The 21,982-nt window shown below is 41.1% G+C and overlaps 1 protein-coding gene across 1 annotated transcript; it reads right to left on the reverse strand.

Annotated features, from left to right (window-relative positions):
• Positions 1–690: 690 nt before the first annotated feature.
• On the reverse strand, positions 691–16,988 carry LOC114661710 (uncharacterized). Its single transcript, XM_028814872.2, has 7 exons — positions 16,580–16,988; positions 11,789–11,847; positions 11,205–11,309; positions 10,629–10,817; positions 8,169–8,279; positions 7,685–7,858; positions 691–3,967 (listed from the first exon to the last, which is right to left on the reverse strand). The coding sequence occupies exons 1-7, from the start codon at positions 16,851–16,853 to the stop codon at positions 3,902–3,904; spliced, it is 978 nt and encodes a 325-aa protein (XP_028670705.1). The 5' UTR covers positions 16,854–16,988; the 3' UTR covers positions 691–3,901.
• Positions 16,989–21,982: the final 4,994 nt, after the last annotated feature.

The following is a 21,982-nucleotide window of genomic DNA, read 5'->3' on the forward strand; positions in this document are numbered from 1 at the left end:
CATCCCAGCCCCACCCCGCTGCAGCGGGAACTTTAAACACTCAGGCCAATACGAAACGCTGTACTCACTTTTCTCGAGTTTCTCATTCAGCTGCTCCGCCAGTTCGTTTTTGCTGCACCGCTGCAGGGCTCCAATCAGCACGACGGGGGCCTTCCTTTTAGTGCAGCGGTCAATCAGCAAGTCGACTAGCTTATTGTTGTCAGCCCTCTCCATCAATCCAGCCGGAATCGCCGTGCCATCTTTGATCGTGCAGTCGCCAAGCTTGCTTTTAAGGAGTTTCAGTTCGTGCCGTTTTAAGCAGTCCAGAGCCCATAGCATCGCGTCTCGAGTTGTCTCCATGACTGTGCACCCTCTACCGTGTGCAGCTTTTTCTGAATACAGTAAAATCGCGCAGCCGCCAGTGTTTACGCAGAGGGGGCGGCAGCTGAGGAAGGACAGCTGTAGACGTCGCAGAGCACGTGATCAGCGCCCGCCATTTGGTGACAGCGACTTCAGGGAGGCGGCAAATTCAGATTACGCCCTTATGCTGCTTGGGGTCAAACGGGACTTGGAAACGAACAAATACGTAACTTTACAGGAAACCGCAAATCACTAAAGGGAAGGTAAACATAGACTTAGGCGAGAATAGGATTTAAAAAGCATATTAGGCCTACAAAAAAAGCAGAGGTTCCAAAGTTAAACTTAAAAATGTTTTAAATTTGAATAAGTATTTTTATTTGCATGATGAAAAAGCTAAAAAATATAAATAGATGTTTCAATCACGTCATATTTACAACAAAACTGAAAAGAAATTTCATTAAAATTTAACAAAATACACAATTTATCCATGTATGCAATATGTTCTAAATCTATTTAACATAAAATATTTAGCCAATGTAATATATTTAAACATCCATCCATCTATTATCCAACCCGCTATATCCTAGGGGGTCTGCTGGAGCCAATCCCTGGCAACACAGGGCACAAGATAGGAGCAAATCCTGGGCAGGGTGCCAGCCCACCGCATGGCACACACACCTGGGACAATTTAGGATCACCAATGCACCTAACCTGCATGTCCATGAACTGTGGGAGGAAACCCACGCAGACATGGGGAGAACATGCAAACTTTTTATTTAACTAAAAGATTTTCGGTAAAAAGCTAAATTTCTCCCTGGGGACAAATAAAGTTCTATCTATCTATCTATCTATCTATCTATCTATCTATCTATCTATCTATCTATCTATCTATCTATCTATCTATCTATCTATCTATCTATCTATTATATAGTGCCTTTCATATCTATCTATCTATCTATCTATCTATCTATCTATCTATCTATCTATCTATCTATCTATCTATCTATCTATCTATCTATCTATTATATAGTGCCTTTCATATCTATCTATCTATCTATCTATCTATCTATCTATCTATCTATCTATCTATCTATCTATCTATCTACTTTTATGATCTTGCTGTTGACCTTTTTTTGTAAATTGCTTTGGATAAAAGCATCTGCTAAGCAAATAAAGTTAAATGTAATCCCCTTCTTCAGTCCCCCTCCAAAGCTTTTGCCACCTCTTTGGCTCCTTTCATGAAGCTCCAGTGATCTTCCTTTTATGCTGCGCCCACTGCCTGCACATTCACACCACTGGCTCCACCTCACTGCTCTCTCTTGCTGTCAGAGTCAATACCATCTGCATTCACTTTCCTCTTTTCACTGAGCTTATCCAAATCTTGATCCTTCCGGAGACTTGCTGGAATGTAAGCAGGCCAATGGATTTCAGCGGCGCAGCAGGACTCATACGTTCTCCTCTTTAAGTTCTTGACCACCTCCCTCACTCTCACACTTGCACTTGCACTGCTTCTCAGGGTGGGTCTGATCCTCTGACAGAGTTTCTCTTCCAGGTCTGTGAGATCTCAGGGGCCTCATTTATAAAACTTACCCAGACTTATAAGACTTGGCGTATGCATATTTCTATGCAGTTTACCTGTTATAAATCCCAATCATCTTGTAAATGTGCGTTTGTGAACGCATCTCAAACCCCACCTGATTCCACCCTGAAACAACTACATATGGACTGTGCTAATCAACCTCCTACATATGCAATCACAGTGCTGCACACCGTCATTGGCTGGTAGAGCAGACACATGATGTATCCAGTAGCGAGAGATTGAAGTTCTCATTTCTAAATTAGAGGCAAGCAAAGAAACTTTGTTTGGTGGCCTAAGCACGGGTGTCAGCAATATCATGAATGGCAACAAGTCGCTGCTGCTGTAAGTGCCAATGAGCTCCAGCAACGCAATGCCTGAAATAAAAATAAATGTCCGATCTCTGGTGACAAAATGGGTTGCTAGTCATGGGCAGAGTGCGAGTGCAATGGGCTGGGGGACAAAAACATGAATGGCATCTGTCATTGGAGATGCTTTTTGATGCAACATTATGCCAGAGCAATTTCATCTTGGCATCAACTCAGAGGACAGAATCCTTAAAAACAGGGCTATGAAAATGAAGGGAAAAGGAGTTAATTAGCAGCGAAAACTGATTAAGGAAAGGGATTGAATGAAAACCTGCAGCCACTGCAGCCCTCCGGACCTGGAGATCAACACCCCTGATCTATGACATCACTTCTGGTGTCAGCCCATCTGTATCTGCCTCTTCCTTCCAGAAACCATCATAAATGGAACAACTTCCATCTTGGGGCAGGCTCACCCAATTCAGCAAGACTAGTTTCGACTTAGCTTTTACACACATTTATTTTGCCGTCTTTATAATATACGGGGTTTGCCTTTGGGTGCCCCAGACCCTTTATGAGTATCTTTGTGTTTTCTTACAGCATGAATAAGGGAGGTAAATACAAAATAATTACAGGCCTTGCCCCATTTTCTAACCATTGTCCAAGCTGCCCATTTACTCAATCAAGTTATCACACGCATCACCTGCAGTTTCACCTCCAACTGTCTCTGTTTCTCTCTCTCAAAGCTGGCATCCTTTCTTCCTGACAGTCAAGCGTTTGCCAACAAACTCTTCTTCTGAATCAAAGTTTATTGGACTGGTGGGAAAAGAGGGGCTCTGCAGTCCGTGTCTGAGGCTGCTTCAGTTGTGACCTCAGGAGCCACAGCCGTGGTGTCAACTGCTGTGAAACCTTGAGCTCATATGCTTAGAGCTCCCTCTGGTGGCTACAAATGCTGCTCAACTTCTAGACCCTAAATTGTGTTTAAAGGGACAGGTTTACTTTGTCCTCCCCACTGACCAGTCAGAGTCCATAAATAATATAAAGAGCTCAGGGGTGACCTTCTGGTATGATGGAAAACCTCTGTCAATTTGTCAGTCACCCCACTTAATTAAATAAGACCTTACAATGTCATGTGTTTGCTTGTTTGCCCAGTGCTGGATACCATACTGACCACTGCCCTACCTTCATATTTATTTATTAAAAAATAAAAATAAAATACTTCTCCTTAATGCAGATAATAACTTGTAAAAAAATAAACCAGCATATATAATATTGCAGAGAATGTCTAAATAGTTAAATTGTGAATTTCCCCTTGGGATTAATAAAGTATCTATCTATCTATCTATCTATCTATCTATCTATCTATCTATCTATCTATCTATCTATCTATCTATCTATCTATCTATCTATCTATCTATCTATCTATCTATCTATCTATCTATCTATCTATCTATCTATCTATCTATCTATCTATCTATCTAAATAATAGCATATATGGAAGTTCAGATGAAGGGCAATATGAAGCAAGTTAAGCAAAAACATAGGAGGTGACATGAGGCAATGTTGATAACCATAGAAGACTGGAGAAGTGAAAAACAATGATATCCTAAAATGGACACCATACCAAAAAAAAAACACAGTCAAGTCTGAGCAGGGACCACTAGCAGGAAGATGAGAGGCTCTAGTTCACCTTTAGAGCAGCCACCACATTGCTTGAAATGCCATCAATCTTCTCTAGGTCTTCAATCTGTGTAACAGAAAAAAATGAATGATCTGTCATTTCTGCTCATACCCAAGTCAACTTTGGATTATGTTGTAGAACACCAACAAGTACAACGAGTAGAACTGATGTTTAACTACAGGGTTGTAGAGGAGCTCAGGATCACCAACAGGTGTGGTGCGAATTTGTAGAAGGTCGTGTTTTTCCACTGTTCTGTCTGTAACACTTCAAGTATTGTCAAGATAGCAAGCCACTAGCAAAGGCTTAAGAACTGATTTGGCTCAGATTTGGACTGGCAATGCTCACTGATTAAAAAAGAGGCTAATTTAGGACATTTTTTAAGTTCAATAAAACAAAGAAGACATCAAGCAAGAGCTGGGTGAGCTGGGAACTTGAGAACATTGTAATGGTTGACTTGGAACAGGGCTGTCAAATTAAGGTCCTAGAAAACCATAGTGGTTGGAGGATTTTGTTCCCTTCACTTTTTTTCATTAATAACCAATGAGTAATGCTAATAGAAAAGACTGAGCTGCCTTGAACTTAATTGACTTGCATTTTACTCGTTTAGTTTGCTTTAAAACACAACCAAATAATAAATGCTTTTCATTTTAAGTATTTACTAGGGGGCTTTGCCCCCTGCTCGTTTCGCTCACCAATCCCTCCACCCCCCCCGCCTGCGCTTCTCACCATTGTGAAGAGGCCTTGGGGCTCAACTCACCCCAAGGAGATGCGTCCGCTCCTCCAAAACCACGCTGATACAATGGGATACAAATCATTTTATTTTAACTCCTCTTTGCTCAATCAGCTGTTGGCTTGCTGCTGCTATTTTGCTGTGTGATCTGAACTTCGCTCGCATACCAATTCCCCAACCCCAACCCACACACTGTTGTGAAGAGTGTGGCTGAATGCACACCAAGGTGATGCAGTCGCTCCTCTGAAGCCCCTCTTAAATGGTGACACAGTGGGAAACAAGTAACAGTTGGCTTTTTTTCCTCCTCTTTGCTCGATCAGCTGTTGGCTTGCTGCTGCTGCTTTCGTTCCACGTGATCGGCATTTCGGGCAGTGCTTTGAACGTTTAAAAGCTTGTACAGTACCTTTCCTTTTGTCCTCAAACACAATGCGATCTCTTTTCGCTTTTCCGTTATTTCACCGAGTAATATTTTCCATTTGTTTGTGCTAATGTGATCTTTTCACTCTCTTTCTTTGAGATTATCGAATTTCCCTACTTCCATTATCTCTAAGCTGCTCTGTATTTGATTCATGGGATTTGCTTACAAAGGTTGTAAGTATGATGTGACATGCCTGTCTCGCGGGATGTGAAACTGTCTCTCTGTCTCTCTTGAAAAGATCACATCTCGTTGCCAGAAAAAAGTCTCATCCCAAGATTTTTTTATATAATAGAGAGACATAAAATTACACCATCAATAATCCCAGACCACATTTACAAACTTGTGATCATTGCCATGTGGTTCCTGCTACACTCTGTAGCGATTAATAGTTTTGCAGTCCAGTGACACCAAACACAAGTATCACCTTCTGTGTTTTGTCCATCTTTGCTTCTGTGTTGCAGGTGACTTGACTTGTGCTGTTTTACTCTGTGCAGCTGCTACAGCTGTCTGTCCTTTCACTTTCAGCCTCCTCCTCTTCCTCCTTAACTGAACTCTGCCCTTCTATAATTCCATACCTACAACATTCATAATTTGATGGCATCAGACGTGTTATTTTGAATGGCCTTACTCTGTTGTTCATCATTTGTCTCCCGCTGCATGCCTCTTAGACTCATCATCTGCCATCAAAGACAGGACTCATTCAGGGGTTCATAAGCATTAACAGCACTTCTTTTCTTATACAGTATACTATCTCTCTAAACTCATAAATATCTAAATAATGAGCAACACTATAGAAACACAACTGTAATAACACCTTCCATGTTTTTTGGTTCACTTTTGCTTCTGTGAGACGCTGTTTCAGGTGACGTGACTTGTGCTGTTTCACTCTGCGCAGCTGGTGCAGCTGCCTGCCCCCTTCACCTTCTTTCTCCTCCCACTCCCTCTGCAATTTCCTGCCTACAACATTCATGATCTGATGGCATCAGAAGAGTCCCATTGCTCCGCGTCCCTCTCCGACCCGTTGTCTGCTATCGACAACACGGGCTCTTTCAAGGGCTAAGATAGAGACACAGCTGTAATGAGCATAAAGAGATACAAAGAAGAAAGCCGGTTTTGTTGGAGCGCTGCTTACCTGCACAGCACTTAAAATGTGCACGAAAAAATACTGACACTTTACTGCACTCAGGGTCACTAGCGACCCTATACATTTTAGGAGAATAAATGATCATCTCTATATATATAAAATCTAACATCTTTCTGTCTGTCTGTCTGTGTGTCTGTCCACTTTTCATGAGAAAACTACTTAATGGATTTAGATCGGGTTTTTCTCTAGAATTTGCTTGAACATTCTGGTTGATTTTATGACCTCTCTCATTGGCTATGTATCATAGTTCACTTGTGGTACTGATTTATTTGCACAAATCCGAGAGATGCAGCGGGCCAAGGGGAGGGGGGCAAGGCCCTCCTCACTCACACGCCAGCCTCAGGGCGTAACATTAATTTCACTAAGTTAGAGAACGGGAGAACTACTTCATGGCTTTAGATTGGGCTTTTTTCTTGAATTTGCTTGAACATTCAAGAGCATTGAGGCGAGTGCCCTCTTCTATGTGGTGGTGTGCTGGGGAGGCAGCATAAAGAAGAGGGACGCCTCACGCCTGGACAAACTGGTGGGAAAGGCAGGCTCTATTGTAGGCAATCAGCAAAAGGCGCTGAGCAGACTCCTGTCAATCATGGAGAATCCACTGAACAGGATCATCTCCAGACAGAGGAGCAGCTTCAGCGACAGACTGCTGTCACCGTCCTGCTCCACTGACAGATTGAGGAGATCGTTCCTACCCCAAACTATGCGACTCTTCAATTCCACCCGGGGGGGGTAAACGTTAACATTATACACAGATATTGTCTGTTATACCTGCATTGTTATCACTCTTTAATTTAATATTGTTTTTTATCAATATGCTGCTGCTGGAGTATGTGAATATCCCCTTGGGATTAATAAAGTATCTATCTATCTACACTATCTATCTAATCCTGCCAACTACGCTATCTATCTATCTAATCCTGCCTACTACACCAAATTCTATCTATCTATCTATCTATCTATCTATCTATCTATCTATCTATCTATCTATCTATCTATCTATCTATCTATCTATCTATCTATCTATCTATCTATCTATCTATCTATCTATCTATCTATCTATCTATCTATCTATCTATCTATCTATCTATCCTGGTTAATTTTACAACTTCTCTCATAGCACTGACAATCATAGTTTGTTTGCAGGAGTGATTATGTTTGCGCTAATCTGAAACAGAGGCTGTGAATTGAGGGGAGGGGGAAGCATGACGTCAGGAGTGGGGAGCCAGGCCAGGCCCTCCTCACTGTCCTGTTTCACTTCTATGCGGGCGAAGCCATGGGGGACGATTAGTAATAAAATAATTTTATACAATTTGAGCATCAGAAGTAAATTGTAGTGGATGAAATGAATGAGGCATAACTGTGGAAGTGTGTTCACACTGCTTCAAATGACCCCATGAGAGCTGTCAGCATAACGTCATGTATTGCCACAGGAAATTTAAACATATGGTGACCTTCCAGATGGTAACCTGCACATTTAATTAAGCTCCTTACCTGCATGAACGTATTATTATTCCTCCAGTCGACAATTTGCTGAGCCCTCTTCTCGCCAATGTTTTTCAGTGATTTTATTTGTTTCTTAGATCCGTTATTTAATATATTCAGTAAGTCACTGTGGTGGTCTGCACCTTGAGAACCTCCTGGCATTTTCTGATCTTGTTTGCTCTGCTATAGTAAAAAGAGTATGTAGAGTATGTGAACAGATGTAAACTCATAGAAGGGATCATAAGAAACATGTCCACGATGTGAAAATCAGACTGCAGTTACACGTTGGTTTACGAAATAGTTTAGAACTTCAGGCAGTTTTACGGGGGGGGTAAGTGCTTAAGTGACCGCCAGCCTTGACATGCTTGTGTAACCCCAAAAGAGGATTTTCTTTAAAGGACCACAGTGACACCCACTTACAGACTTACAGAACTTTAATAAAGGGAGTCTGTTTCGGTGATAAAGCACAACCAACTGAACTTGTACTTCATACCTTTATCTTCTGCTGGGTCATTTTACTTTTTTCCTTCTCGATTCCTTTTTCATTCTTCAAAGGCTTAGTCTTCACCACTTCAGCGGTATGAAATTGCCTTATTTTTGCGACCTGTAGGATATTAGATTTAGAAAGATATATTCAATCATTTAATGTAATAGCAAAAATCAATGTTCCCACCTTGTGTGTGTGTGTGTTTGTATGCTGTCACAATACACATTCAGACATTAATGTGAAACAGACAGTGGAGGGAGACTGTCCTGCTTTTTGACACAACTCAAAGTGAGTGGTTAGAGGGGCTGCCTCTGAGTTCCAGTATGGTGGGTTTTAATGCTGCCCCTGGATGTTGTCTGTGTGGAGTCTGTAAATTCTGGGCCCTGCGATGGACTGATCCCTCATCCGAGGTTGTTTCCTGCTTGCTTCCCATGTCTTTCTGAGAGAAACGCCACATCACCTCATGACCCCACATTGAATTAAGCAGGATGAAGAACGTATGAATGTGCGCATGTAGAAAACTTTTATTATCATTACTATATTGCCCAAAATGCACACATCTCAACTGGAAGCCTGTATGTTGTTTAATGTTTCTACTCTCTATAGAGGTGTCATTTGATCAGTTGCATAAACAGTAAATGTATTGCCTCCTCATTTTCCCTTATCATCATGTTGTTGGTGATGGTAGTTAGGAGCCTGCAGTGATACAACACGTTGCCGCATCCACCACATGATGAGCCGCCGCAGGATCTCATACTAGGACCCAAGTGCAGCCATTCAATGGGTGACACCTCAGCACCATACTAGTTCAGATGGATTGGAACACTGGGAGGTGGCAGGAATGCCAATCCTGCCAACAACCCCCAAGGTTTTCCCTGCCAGTTGGAGGACCTGCTTGCAGGGCAGGATTCAGGGTAATGTCATACCCAGGATGGAGCAATTGCAATGTACAATATAAACTAGCATTCAAAAGTTTAGAATCTCCTACAAATTTTTGACAGAAATGGACATGTTTGTTATCAAGATGCCATTAAATTGATTTAAAAAATACATCTGAGACATTCCTGGTGTTGCTAATGGCTATACCTGCTTGAAATGGTTTTTAGTTTACTATTCACATAGGAATGCAAGACCCCCTTTTACAGCAGCCATTCCTTCCATGTCCTGGTGGTGAACTCCCTGAGCTTATCCTTAATTAGTCATCTATAAGTATTAAATCGGTTATTAGAGAAACCTTTGGAACTGAGTTACCACCGCTGAGACCTGTTATTCTTCTCATTAGGCTTGCAAGGTGCTGACATTCCTAAACTTCAGTTCTGGGTTCAGAAATGGCCACAATGAGCCAGTTTTCTCAACCAACATGTTCTTCCATTGTTTATTTATTTATTTTGAAGAGTGAAGGTTATTCAATGTAACAGATTTGTCAAGAAACTGGAGATTTCATACAAAGCTGTCTGTTACTGTCTTGAGGGAAGAAAGTCAACAGAACCTGAAAAGTATAGAAAAAGAAGGGGAAGGCCTGTGTGGACCACTGTATAAGAGAAGAAGGACATCAGAGAGTGTGGTGTGAGAAACACACATCTTACAGGTCCTAAGTTGGCTTCTCCCTTCAATTACACGCCCACCACCAGTGTTATCTGCCAAAGATGACTCCAGGATGCTCACCATAATACGCTCTTCTAGTCATCCTTCATCCAATGTCTGCATTCTCTTGCCCATTTCAGTCTTTTCTTTTTATTTAAAAGTTTCAGATATGTTTTTTTTTTCTCTTGGAAACTCTGAAAGCCAGCATCTCGGGGTCCTCTTTTCAGTGTTGCAGTTGGCACTTGGATTTGATGTGCATTTGAGAAAGAAGCCAACTGAGGACCTGAAAGACATTTCTCTGTCACATGGGGTGACTATCCAGTGACCTGAGATGAAGACTGGACTCCTTTCGATAATCTGTCTCTTCGGAGAATCTTTGGGTCCCGCTGGTCTGACTTTGTGTTGAATGACCGGAGGTTCATGGTGTCCCAAATGAGGCACATTACCTGCATTGTGGCCCGATTCTCTGAGGGTGATCTGACTCACAGAACCCTCGTTTTTGAGGACCTGAGCAGCTGGACCAGGCCAAAGGGACGCCCACGTAATACCTGGTGGTGGCAGATAGATGGGTGAAACTGAACTGAACATGTTTACTTGGGGGGTTGCCAACCAGGGTCCCGAGGTGTTTCATCATGGGATGGTGTGGCAACCTGACCTGACCTGACCTGGCCTTTTCATACTACATATTTTGTCCTAAAGAATAAGCGCACATTTAAACTTCTGAAAGGAACCCCCCCCCCCCCCCCTCCACACACACACACACACACACACACACACACACTTAATGGGACAAACAGTAAACAACCCGCTACTTATATTTGTCCTATTGCCCTCAGTTTCTCTCAGACTGGAAAACTGTGATGAGGATGATGAGGAAGTTACCTTAGTTAATGAGTTGATGAAAATGACATGTTGATGCTTTTTATCTGTTGTAACATACTTGTAATTTTCCAGACACACACATTGGCCCTCCTTGATCACATTAGTCTTCGTCATGTCATAAAGCTTGCCAGTGATGGTGCCTGTCTTGTCAGCTAACTCCAGGAACTTCATCTGCATGTTTATCTTTTTCTGCAGCACAAAACCAAAAAATTAACATCAGTAAGAAACCTGGCAAATGGGCAACATCCCCACCAGACAGAAGGTTGGCTTCACTCATTTGGACTGATTTTGGACAGCAGTGGACATAAATCTATAAGCTATGTGTCACTCAGTACCTCCTCGTGTGAGTGTCCACTAAAATGAGAGCAAGTGATGGGTCCCCTGCGAGTCTCAATTCTCTTCTAATGTATTTGAGTGGATTTGTTCAGTGAAATTGCAATCGACTGGCAATTTTTCAAAACAGAATAGCTACAGATTAACTAGTTGGTTTCTTTATTGCTGCATATCACACTTGCATGCCTCTGGAAAACTTCACTTCTAAGCAGAACACAAAGAATCAGAAGGATATTTTCTCACCTGATTTATATAGTTAATTGTACGTGACACAGACAGGACCTTTACTTTTAGAGGAGTCATGTTGTTTCCATCGGGTTCCTTCAAGAGCTTCTTTATTGTCATTATCTGCAAAAGAGATCAATAAGGATCACTTTCATTACTTTTGTACACCTGGCTTACTGCTTTTCCAAAATAAATCTAGGTTGGAACTGGACGTTGGTCCATCTTGTCCTGGACCCCACATTCACCGAGAAGAAGGGATCAACATTCGGTAAGATGTAATAATCTCCTTTACTCTTAAATATAAGACGAAAAACAGCCAATGCTTAGCTGACCAACCGCCATCTGAAATGGTCAAATGAAGGAGCCAGAGTGTAAAATGAGCAGCTTGAACTTTTGTAGTTCTACGTCATTGACAGCCCCTTTATTCTGAATGTAACCAGCATGAATGACATTTCTTTAGCTTTTTATCTCCTAATGGCTGACGTAGAATCTGCTAGCCAGGTTTTGGCAGGAAAGATAATGCACATGCATTTCTCCAGAACGTTCCCAAATGATGGAGCTGAAGCTTTCTAGAAAGCAAGATCATGTCTGGTAGCACTCACCTTTCCCTTAACTTTTCCTTTCTTTGCTTTCTTTTTGGTTGACTTTTTTTTCCCAGCCTCTGAAACAAAAAGGACAAAATTGGATTTTAAAAACAGTTTAGGGCATCTGCTGGAGAGTCAGTCCAATGTTGTGTGCAGTGATAGTTTGCTTGGATGCTAAAGCCTTTTTTAGGTAGCCAATTTTGGAAATTTCATTGCGATCCATATCTGCTTATATGAGTGGCAGCATAGAGGAGATGGATGCTATGTTAAGTTTCATGTTCTATGTTAAATACCATAAATTGGTATTACTTTGGGGGCTACGATTAAACTGGTATAGTCTGCTCTTTAAATTAAAGACACGAGTGCAACGGACGCACCTTTACGCAGGGGACAAAACGTAATGCTATATATAGGGCCGGTCTCTCGAGCACCTCTCATCGGCGAGCAGAGCGTGTGAGCCTCTCGGTGACTTTCTCGAAATGAGTGACACTCCCGAATGGGCGTGGGGTTCAGTATATGACGTCACCGGCTCAGGAGACGACGAGACATCCACGCGGTTGCATCTGTACGGTTCCCATGGCGACCTGCAGTTTTCCTCAACAAAGACGCGCCAAAGAAGTGAAAGAAAGTCAATGAAACACTTAAATATATTCACAAAGTATGTAAGGAGGAGATAATAAAACTTTTTGTTGAAAAAGACAATCACATGCTAACTTTCTGCTCAAAGGTAAAACAGACGGCAGTGCGCCCTCTCCTGTTCTTTTTACATGCAACGTCCTGATAGCCAAAGAGTGTAAAATTATATTTTACAGATAAACGTCAATTTAATTAATACATATTTTCAAGTGTAATATTTGTTTAATATTTAATATTAAATATTTATTGATTATTTATTATATTATTTGTCCATTGTGTATTAAGGATGCCGTTAGATTTAACTCAACATGTGGCTCTTTCTATTGTGGTAAACTATGTGAGGGATGCGGGAGTAGACAAGAAACGGAAAAAAGAGCTTTACCGGGATGTGAGGCGAATGTGCGGCTGCAATAATAATAATAATAATAATAATAATAATAATAATAATAATAAACAAAAAAGTGTTGAGAGGACCTTCTGCTCACGTCTGTTTTTATGATACCTACTCCGCAATTGCCGTCATAAATTTAATCACATGCAGGGAATTGCGGATCATTACAAATGGGAAGGGTAATTTGACAGGTGAGTGTTACACGCGGTATAAATATGACTCTACTTCATCACATCCCGTTATGATAGTTGCGTTGACTGGTGATTTCACTCCCAAACACTCTCAATGCACTGTTTAAACTACGTAACATGATTAATATGGTACCCTTCAAAATAATTAAATTCGTAGTAAGTCAGACGCTTAAAAGTAAACGATGATTTTCTTACACTCATCATTACACACACCTTGGGGGTTGCATCAAGACGCCATGTAGCAGGTTCGGCGCTATAGAGGATACTGTGGGGTCCTGTCCCAGTACAGAAACGTTTGACAGCTTAAACAAAATCTTAAAATAATGCTTTAGAGATGTATATACATTGTCAATGCAGGAGATTTACGTAATAATAATAATAATAATAATAATAAAAACATATAATAAAAGCCAGTATTCGATAGAAGCTTCAAATGTGATATTTTTCTGGAAGAGCAGTTAATTGAGATTTGGCATTGCCTCGATTTCCCGTCAGGTGTTCACGTTTGCCAGAATGTCTGCACAACGTTCGTTTCAGCGGCTCAGCTTGCGAGTTTTTCCGTTTCTGACAGTCGCCGTGTAAGTAGCGGACATACTGTACATCTTCGGTCAAATGCACTTGAAGGTGCCAGTGTGGTTGTTCGTAGCGACGACACCCATTTTTGGTTCCCAAAAGACTCATCCGCATGAAGGTTCCAGAAAGAACCTTTAAATTATTTAGATCTGTAACAGGCTCCATATCACTGTAAAAAAATAAACTGTAAAATTTACTTTAAAAAATTGTCAGTTGCTGGCAGAATTTTAACTTTAAAATTATTGACAGTATTTTTAGGTCTATGGTAAAACGAACATTATATAGTAAATCACTGTTTGTTAACAATACATTAGAAATAAAGATTTTACTGAAAACTGAAATTCACTCTGTAAAACAATCTGTCAATCATTAAACTATCAAAAATGACGGAAATAAAATATCAACACTCAGTAAAATATATGTGAGGCGAGTTCATTTCATACATTGAAAAAAAAAATTCAATGTTTAGTAAAGTTATTGCATGTAATCTGGTGGAGAAGAAAACTTTTTTTTTTTTTTTTGCAGTTTATTATTTATCGCCATCAAGCATCTTCCATAACCTCAAAAAACCTTCAGAACTCGGGGGACAGCGTTTCTAACTATTAGGTTTTGTTCCCCCACTGTGCAAAGGCATGCAGGTCACGAGGAGCAATTTTGTAAAAGGGGCGTTCCCTTATGCAAATATCATAACTGTATGCAAATGTACAAATTGGTGCCAAACAAAAAAAAAGTTCTGAAAGTTTCATCCTGCATATGGCAGCTATACAAATATACTTTGGGTGCACATTAATTAAAATTAAAACTGAAGCAACAGCTCCATAAAGCAAATCAATCTGTTAAGTTAAATTAAGGTAAGGTAGCTGTTTAAAGTTAAAGAATACACATTCTTGGTCACCACGTGACAGTGCATTAGCACAAGCCACGCACGGTCAACGAACAACAACCTTTTGTTAAACATCTTAGTGCAACGCAATGGAAGGTAGAATTAAATTTCTTTTCTGATGGCATTATCTCGGTTTTCGTGCCATGGTTACTGTTTTTTCACAGAAAAAAAAAATATTTTTTAGGAGTTGACAATGTAAAAAAATATCATGGTCTGTATGTTTAATTCCACTGTTTGTGTTATTGAAAATTTCCTTTACAGTTTTACATTTTGGAATTGTTTACCTTCATTATTTAACAGTTTTACACTGTGAAATTAACAGCTATCTTACTGTACATACCCCTGACTAGTTGGTGATAGATTTGTACAGATTTCGCTTAATACAAGAACACAGGCTAAGTTCAGGTTTTCTTAATCCGTCAGTGTCCTGCTATAGGTAGCCTATACAATATATTGAAGATTTCGTATAAGAATGGAGAGAACTGTTATTTTTTAAGCGTGTGACTGTGGTCTAAACCTATTACAGCTGGATTTTTCTTTCTTGATTTTTCGATTTTCCTTATAGGAAGCTGGATTTCCAGTTACAAATTTCACAAAATGCATTTTTCAATATCTTAAACTGAATTACGGATAACTGAAAAAACGTATTATTTCATTTGGTCCAGGAAGTCCCATTAAAAGAAAAGGAGATTTTACAGGCAGTGATTTGTGACATCTCTAAATGATTTCAAATCTCTTAAAAAGCATGAGATATCCTAGGATATATTCCAAATTTCAAAGAGATACATGAAAATGTAAAGCAGCTTATTTGAGATAACCTCAAAAAAAGAATATCTCAAAAAGTCGAATGCATTTTAGGGCATATGAAATTCGTTTTCGCAGTTATCTATGGATACCATTTGTGATATATTTGTCTTTTCTTCTCGCGGATTACGTTTAAATAATATAAACTTCATTCTGTATAAACAAACAGGCAAATAAAACTGCATCAACAAAGGTTCCGGTCTTAATTTTGAAAACATGCAACATTTTTATCTTTAAAAATATTCATTTTTAATTGAAGTTATAGGCAACAAAAATTGCGAACTGAGACCGAAATATTACATACACTTCACAAAAGTGAGGTATTGTTATGTTACACTTTTAAATATTTTGACTTCAAATTGGTTAGCCCTAAATTTGTTAAGCATTGTGGCGCCCACACACAGTGCACAATTCCCGACATAATCGCCCCCATATAGTAACAAAAGAAATGTAATCCGTTACTTTACACCACTTTTGCTTTATTGCTTTAGTGACTACTATATCACAAGTTATTGAGTGTTATAAGTAATCAGGGCGTTCTCTGGTCCTTTCATTGTGCCCACTAGACTGACTGCAGTGTTTCCCGAATTTAACTTTAAAACTTCCATATACTTTATACGTCAAACTTATACGTTATTATTGGACTGACGCCTCCATCCAATGCGAATTAAAACATTTGAGAGACAATTAATTATATTTCTCTTGTGGAGTACAGACATGTGAAGTGACTTGCTCAGGGTCCCAGCGTGTCAGTCGTGGGATTTGAATCCATAACCTCAGCGTTTGATGTCCAAACTCCTAACCATTATGCCACACTGCTTTAAGTATTAGAGCTTCTGTTTTCTAAGTCAATTTTGTTTACTACTCTAGATTTTTTTTTTTTTGCTAAAGTACTTTTAAATGAGGAATATTTCTGGTGTACTTTTTGAGGAGATGTCATCTGACCCTTAGTTTACTTGTTTTTTTTTTTTTGGATCTCCGTTTGCTACACTTCCATTTGTATAAAGCACCACGAATTATATATAATGGTAGGCGCTTTATAAATAAATGTTGTTGCAGTTCCGATATAATTATTTTGTAATTAAGGTCACTGAGACGAATGATATAGAAAACACATTTCTTTGTGAGTGGTTTCGTAATTAAGTTAATCAGGAAAGGTTTGCTCAGAGTAATAAATAATAACAATAATAATAATAAATAAATGTCAGTGTGAGAGGCGCTAGATAAAATGCGAATTGCCGATGGACAGAAGCCATGCACACGCTCTCCGTTTTCGAGGGAGATTGAGCCAGGTTTTCACGACCCCTGCCCGCGATAATGCCCTCACTCACCATCATCGATCTTCTTCTCCAACTGAAGTGCCAGCTCGTTCTGATCGCAGCGTCGTAAAGTCGCGGCGACTACACTCAGTGCTTTGGCGGCGGTGAAGTGGTTTATAAGTTTCTCCGCCAGACTGCCCGTATTTTTGCATGTTTCAACAATGCCAGCTGGGATGGTCGTGCCGTCTCCTAGTGTGGCGTCGCTGAGCTTGAGGCGAAACTGCTTCAAGTCCTCTTTTTTCAGTCGATCGAGGGTCTGCTTAATCAAGTCAAGCGTGGTGACCATCGTTCTAAGTTAGAGCTGCTTTCAGACCTTTCCTTTAGACGCGACAGAACACAGCTTGGGTTTCAGTTTCTTTTCCTCTGTGCCAACCTGAAATGTGACGCACCAATGTGTGTTCGCTACGTCATCAGCGGGTGCCTCAGCCAATCAAACGCGACGTGTTCTAAGCGCGGTAAAATCCAGAGCTGTATACGAGCCCGTCTGTGACTTCCGAGTGGCAAAGCGCAGGGAATTAAAAAAAATAATAAAAACGCCTGCGATGGCACAGAGCGAAAAAGGGCAAGGAAACAGTTCGGTACACGTGCTTATTAGAAGAAGTGCAATCTCCATCGCGAGTTTCACTGAGCAGGGCAGCCTTAACAGTATCATAGGCCCCAGGCAAAGTAGAGCACTGGGGCCCCTCTGTTGATAGCAAAACAGAAATATACATAGGCATCAGAAAAAAACGTGAGCCGCGGGCAACTGCCCAGCGTGCCCATGCGTTAAGATGGCCCTGTCCATGAGTGTTGGGCTGCGGAAATAATGAATAAGCAGTATAGTTCATATTAAAGAATAAAGAATACCCGGAGTTGCCCGGGAGGAAAATAAACTGATTTTTTTAATTGTTTGAGAAAAATATAATAAAAAAACACAACTTTAAAAATAAAAATTAATTAACAGACAATGAAGACTCACTAATTTGCACATCTTACAGTCTCGTATGTATGTTATCATCCAGTTGACGCTCGGAACCGGCCAACAGGGGCGGAGTGGTGACCCCAAGGGGTATGCGAAAACTAATAAATTCCTAATACGAGAAACTGTATAAGGCGAAATAAAGAACAAAAAAATAAAAACAAGAAGAAAAAAAAAAAAACTGGATTCAGTTTCAAAAGCAACAGGCGCCCGGGCGGTGGCGCTCAAACATAAAGAATGCTGGCACTCACCTCCAGTTCGCCCTCTGGTGGTCGTTGCGAGTGTCAACTGGATGATAACATGCATACAAGACCGCACAATCACCCCCACCCTACCAAGAACACCCCCTGATTTCACCATACAGTATTTTTAGTCAACCAATGAGAAACATGTGTTCCAAGTTTCATGAAAATCGCTCCAGCCATTCGGACGTGATGCTGGAACACACATACATACAGTACATATACACACCAATTGACTATTATATACAGTATATAGATTTTAAAAGGAAGGAGGAGCAATTAGTGAGAAGAGGTGTAGAATTGAAGAAAAGTTGTTGGTGTATCTCATTTAAAAAACTGTAATAATGCACAAACTGGGTGACATGTGATTTCCTTCACATCAAGGACTCCTCTGCTAGGCTATCAAGAGTCAACAAGGACCGACCCCAATTTCTGGTAAGGTGAAAATAGTGGACTCCATTCACCTGCTCTTACAGTGCCACATCGAGAGCTTGTACAGAACCTGTCTGGTGTTATGGACGTGTTGTTCTGGTTATTCAGTAACTCCGGGCCATTTCACTTTTGAAGTAAGTGTGCCTTTAAAAAGAACCCGATGCTACAGTAGTTTTGGTTGTCCTTTATGGAGACAAATCACAGTTCTATTATGTTTCCTCACAGGAGGACAGCATCAGAGGGGGTGACACCCAAATGACCACTGTGGAGCATTTTACATAGAAATCATTTCTTTCTCTGGTCCTTTTCATGGTGCATACTGTCAGAAAACACTTTATGAAACAATTCAAGGGCATCTAATTTTTGTGTTCAGTGTTTTGAGTAGGTAAAATCACCCTGCTCGATGAAACGACGGAGCGTCTTCAGCCCATTTTGAAGTCACCTGTGGTGAAATGATCAAGTGTTCGCTAACAGTGTGAATTACTGCACTGCATTACATAGCTGGGTGTCCAGACGCTGCGTCGTTGAAAGTAGGATCAACTTTCTGTTAAGGGGCTCAGTTCATCAAGTCATCCAGGGCCTTGTGAGGGTCTTAATCCAGCCTCCTTGGTTACACAGCCCTAGGGATGCCACTGGGTGGTGGGCACTAATTAGATCAAAGGCCCCATGCAGTGCCAGTGTTTCCAACAGCCATACAAGAGTAAATGTAGACATACCCTTCTGGAAAGTGACAAAGAGTAAAATTTCACAAATACAAGCAAATGCTGGATCCCTCCCTCTTTTCCATATAGTCCAAACTGTTCTTAAAGGGGGCGGCACGGTGGCGCAGTGGGTAGTGCTGCTGCCTCGCAGTTAGGAGACCTGGGTTCTCTTCCCGGGTCGTCCCTGCGTGGAGTTTGCATGTTCTCCCCGTGTCTGCGTGGGTTTCCTCCAGGTGCTCCGGTTTCCTCCCACAGTCCAAAGACATGCAGGTTAGGTGCATTGGCGATTCTAAATTGGCCCGAGTGTGTGATTGGTGTGGGTGGGTGTGTGTCCTGCAGTGGGTTGGCACCCTGCCCGGGATTGGTTCCCTGCCTTGTGCACTGTGTTGGCTAGGATTGGCTCCAGCAGACCCCCGTGACCCTGTGTTCGGATTCAGCGGGTTGGAAAATGGATGGATGTTCTTACAGGGTTAAAATAACTGAGGTTAACATCTTTTTGCATTGATTTGTATTCCAATCACTAAAGTGGACATGGATAGGCAGCCCTTACCTGCGATCATGTCAGAGATGCTTCTGCGTCACCAAAATCTACTTATCTGGCTGCATGGCCACAGGTCAGTCTCTTCAGGGACCCTGGCTTGGATCGTCTCTCGCTGGGCGAAGTGAGACAGACGGTGTGGCCTCCAATCTCAAACAGGCCATGTGAGGTGGAGCCGAGTGCTTGAACGTCTAAGTGAACAAGGCATATGAGAGCGAGTGTAGCAGCCAAGGAAGGAGAAGTCCTGAGACCACATTGCCACCCACCCGTCACGGGTTTAGTGATGATACAGTAGGCATCCTTATTCCACCTATGATAAATCTACAACGTTTCATACAGCAAACTAAAATCCTGGAACGCTTCTACTTCATTATTATGGAATTTTGGTATATTGTTGGACTTTCCATTTCTCATGTCCGTCACATCTAAGTATGAAGAATCTGCATGATTTGGATTTGGGTAGATCTCTGAATTGTACAGAACTCGTCTTTTGCTTTTTGTATCACGGGTGCATTCAGCATTTGTCTGGTCTCCAGTTCAAAGGAGGTATTGCTGCCCAGGAGAATGTCCACCCTTGACGATGTTGATTTTTGGTAAGCGTTTCTAAGACTATGTCCAGGCTCTTGCTATCAGTTTTATTTTCCATTAGACTTTTCTTGTATTGGTATTCTTATACTTTAATAAAAACACAGTTGCTTTCACATTTCTGTGCTTTGTCGTTATATCTTGAGTGATTGAAGTAAACATTAGGGGTGTGAAGACTGCTGCTTTCTTGGCCAAAGGGTTATCAAGGCTGAGAGGTCGCACCTCAATAAAAGAACAAGTGTTTTAGAAGTAAAGACCCCCCAGGTAAGCTGAAAAGGTGTTGAGCCGATCACTCTTAAAAATAAAGGTGCCAGAGCGGCTCTTCAGAGCAATGCCATAGGGGAGCCATTTTAGGCCCTTTGGTTTTGCACTTTGCCCAAATGCGATTAACGTTCTGGGCCATGCGACTTTGTGTAAAGCCAAAACAAGATCCAAATACGATGTGACAGCATGCATGTCAAAATGATTTTCTTTATTTTGTGATTCTTTCAGAGTCGTGTAGGGCAGATTGACGCTCTCCCCTCTTACAGATTTATTGAGTGTGCAGCGCAGCATTTTGCTGATAAACACACTGCACATCTGAGAAGATTTCTATGGTGACAAATGATGCTAAGGGAGGAATCTGCATCTTTTCTTGCCAACTACAATTCATGTCCAGGTGTAAAGTGAGAATAAAAACCTGTTTTTAACGCAAAAGGTATTTAATGAAATGAGAATTGCACTATCTGACTGGTCGCATCTTTGTTGTCATGTCTGTTTTCCATGCTTGGACACATTTAGTGATCACACTGTTCCTGAATGTTACTGAACCATGCTCAGGCCCACCTCTTCCAAGCGGGACAGGGCACGGTACGATTGCCCTGGCAAGGAGCGATCACACTAGTCAAACAAACTAGACTTTGTGGAATTACATGTGGACAAACGTGCCAGTGTTAGTACCCCCTAAAGAAACCCTCCACATGAAGGCTCCACAAAGAACTTTCATTTATTTCGATCAGACTCCATACAGGGAATAAACAGGAATAGATGGTAACAGATTTGTGAAATACCAATGGCTTGTGATTTTAAAAGGACTCTCGCAGCATACGATCACACGGGCTAAGTTCACCAACAACAACAACAGCCACATTTATTTATATAGCAGGTTTTCCCTACAAAAGATGTAGCTCAAAGTGCTTCGGTTTTCTTAATCTGTTACTGTCCTTCTAGGTAGTCCACCATACCTTAAATGATTTCATATTTTTTTGACAGAAGGTTTTTCAAAGCACAAAGAACCAATTTCATATGCAAAGAGTCCTCCCAAGATCAAGCAATGGAGCTACAAACCACACAACTCAGTAAAGAACCATAAAATGGCAGTGAAGATCCAGGATTTTTAAGAGTGTGCATGTGTCACGATGACACCCGTACGTTTGTTAGTGCCAGTGAGAAGAAACCATCCTGAGGTATAACTCTTATGTGCCTGAAGTGATCCAATGTAGGATACGGCAGAGTGACTGGCAGTAGGGCATCACTCGGTAACTGCATGACTAGGAGTTCTGTGTGTGTGCTAATCTCAATTTGCACGAGTAGACCAGACTAGTAACAAACTCGGTAAGTTTCACAAATCCTGTGATAATGCAATTATTAAACCTGCAGATAATGAAGCTTGTTTTAATTGTAATGTAAATATCAAATCCATGTTTATTCACTCCATGCCTAATGTGTCGCTGAGCCACGCTTATGGAGCTCGCTTCCTCTTCCACTCATTTCTGAAAAAGCAAACTTGCTTGCACTTTTCACTTTTACACTCATGAAAATCACATAACCTACCTGTTAGTAGCTTCAAGCAGCAGGAGAAGTGAGCTGCTGTGACCGAGTGCCACCGCTTCTAAAAGTGGCACATCAGGCCCTTGCTGCCTTGCTGCCAGCTGAAGTACCCCAAGGTCATTTTGAAACATGATGCCAACTCAGAGCTTT

The sequence above is a fragment of the Erpetoichthys calabaricus genome, chromosome 12, assembly GCF_900747795.2.
Source record: "Erpetoichthys calabaricus chromosome 12, fErpCal1.3, whole genome shotgun sequence".
Lineage (NCBI taxonomy): Eukaryota > Metazoa > Chordata > Cladistia > Polypteriformes > Polypteridae > Erpetoichthys > Erpetoichthys calabaricus.

What these genes read in the sequence shown, in the direction of transcription:
- LOC114661710 (XM_028814872.2), bottom strand. Translation starts at nt 16,853, where the DNA reads ATGGTCACCACGCTTGACTTGATTAAGCAGACCCTCGATCGACTGAAA. An exon ending in CAATTAACTATATAAATCAG is followed by an intron (nt 10,818 to 11,204) that starts GTGAGAAAATAT and finishes TTTGTGCTGCAG; the next exon opens with AAAAAGATAAACATGCAGAT. An exon ending in TGACCCAGCAGAAGATAAAG is followed by an intron (nt 7,859 to 8,168) that starts GTATGAAGTACA and finishes TTTTTACTATAG; the next exon opens with CAGAGCAAACAAGATCAGAA.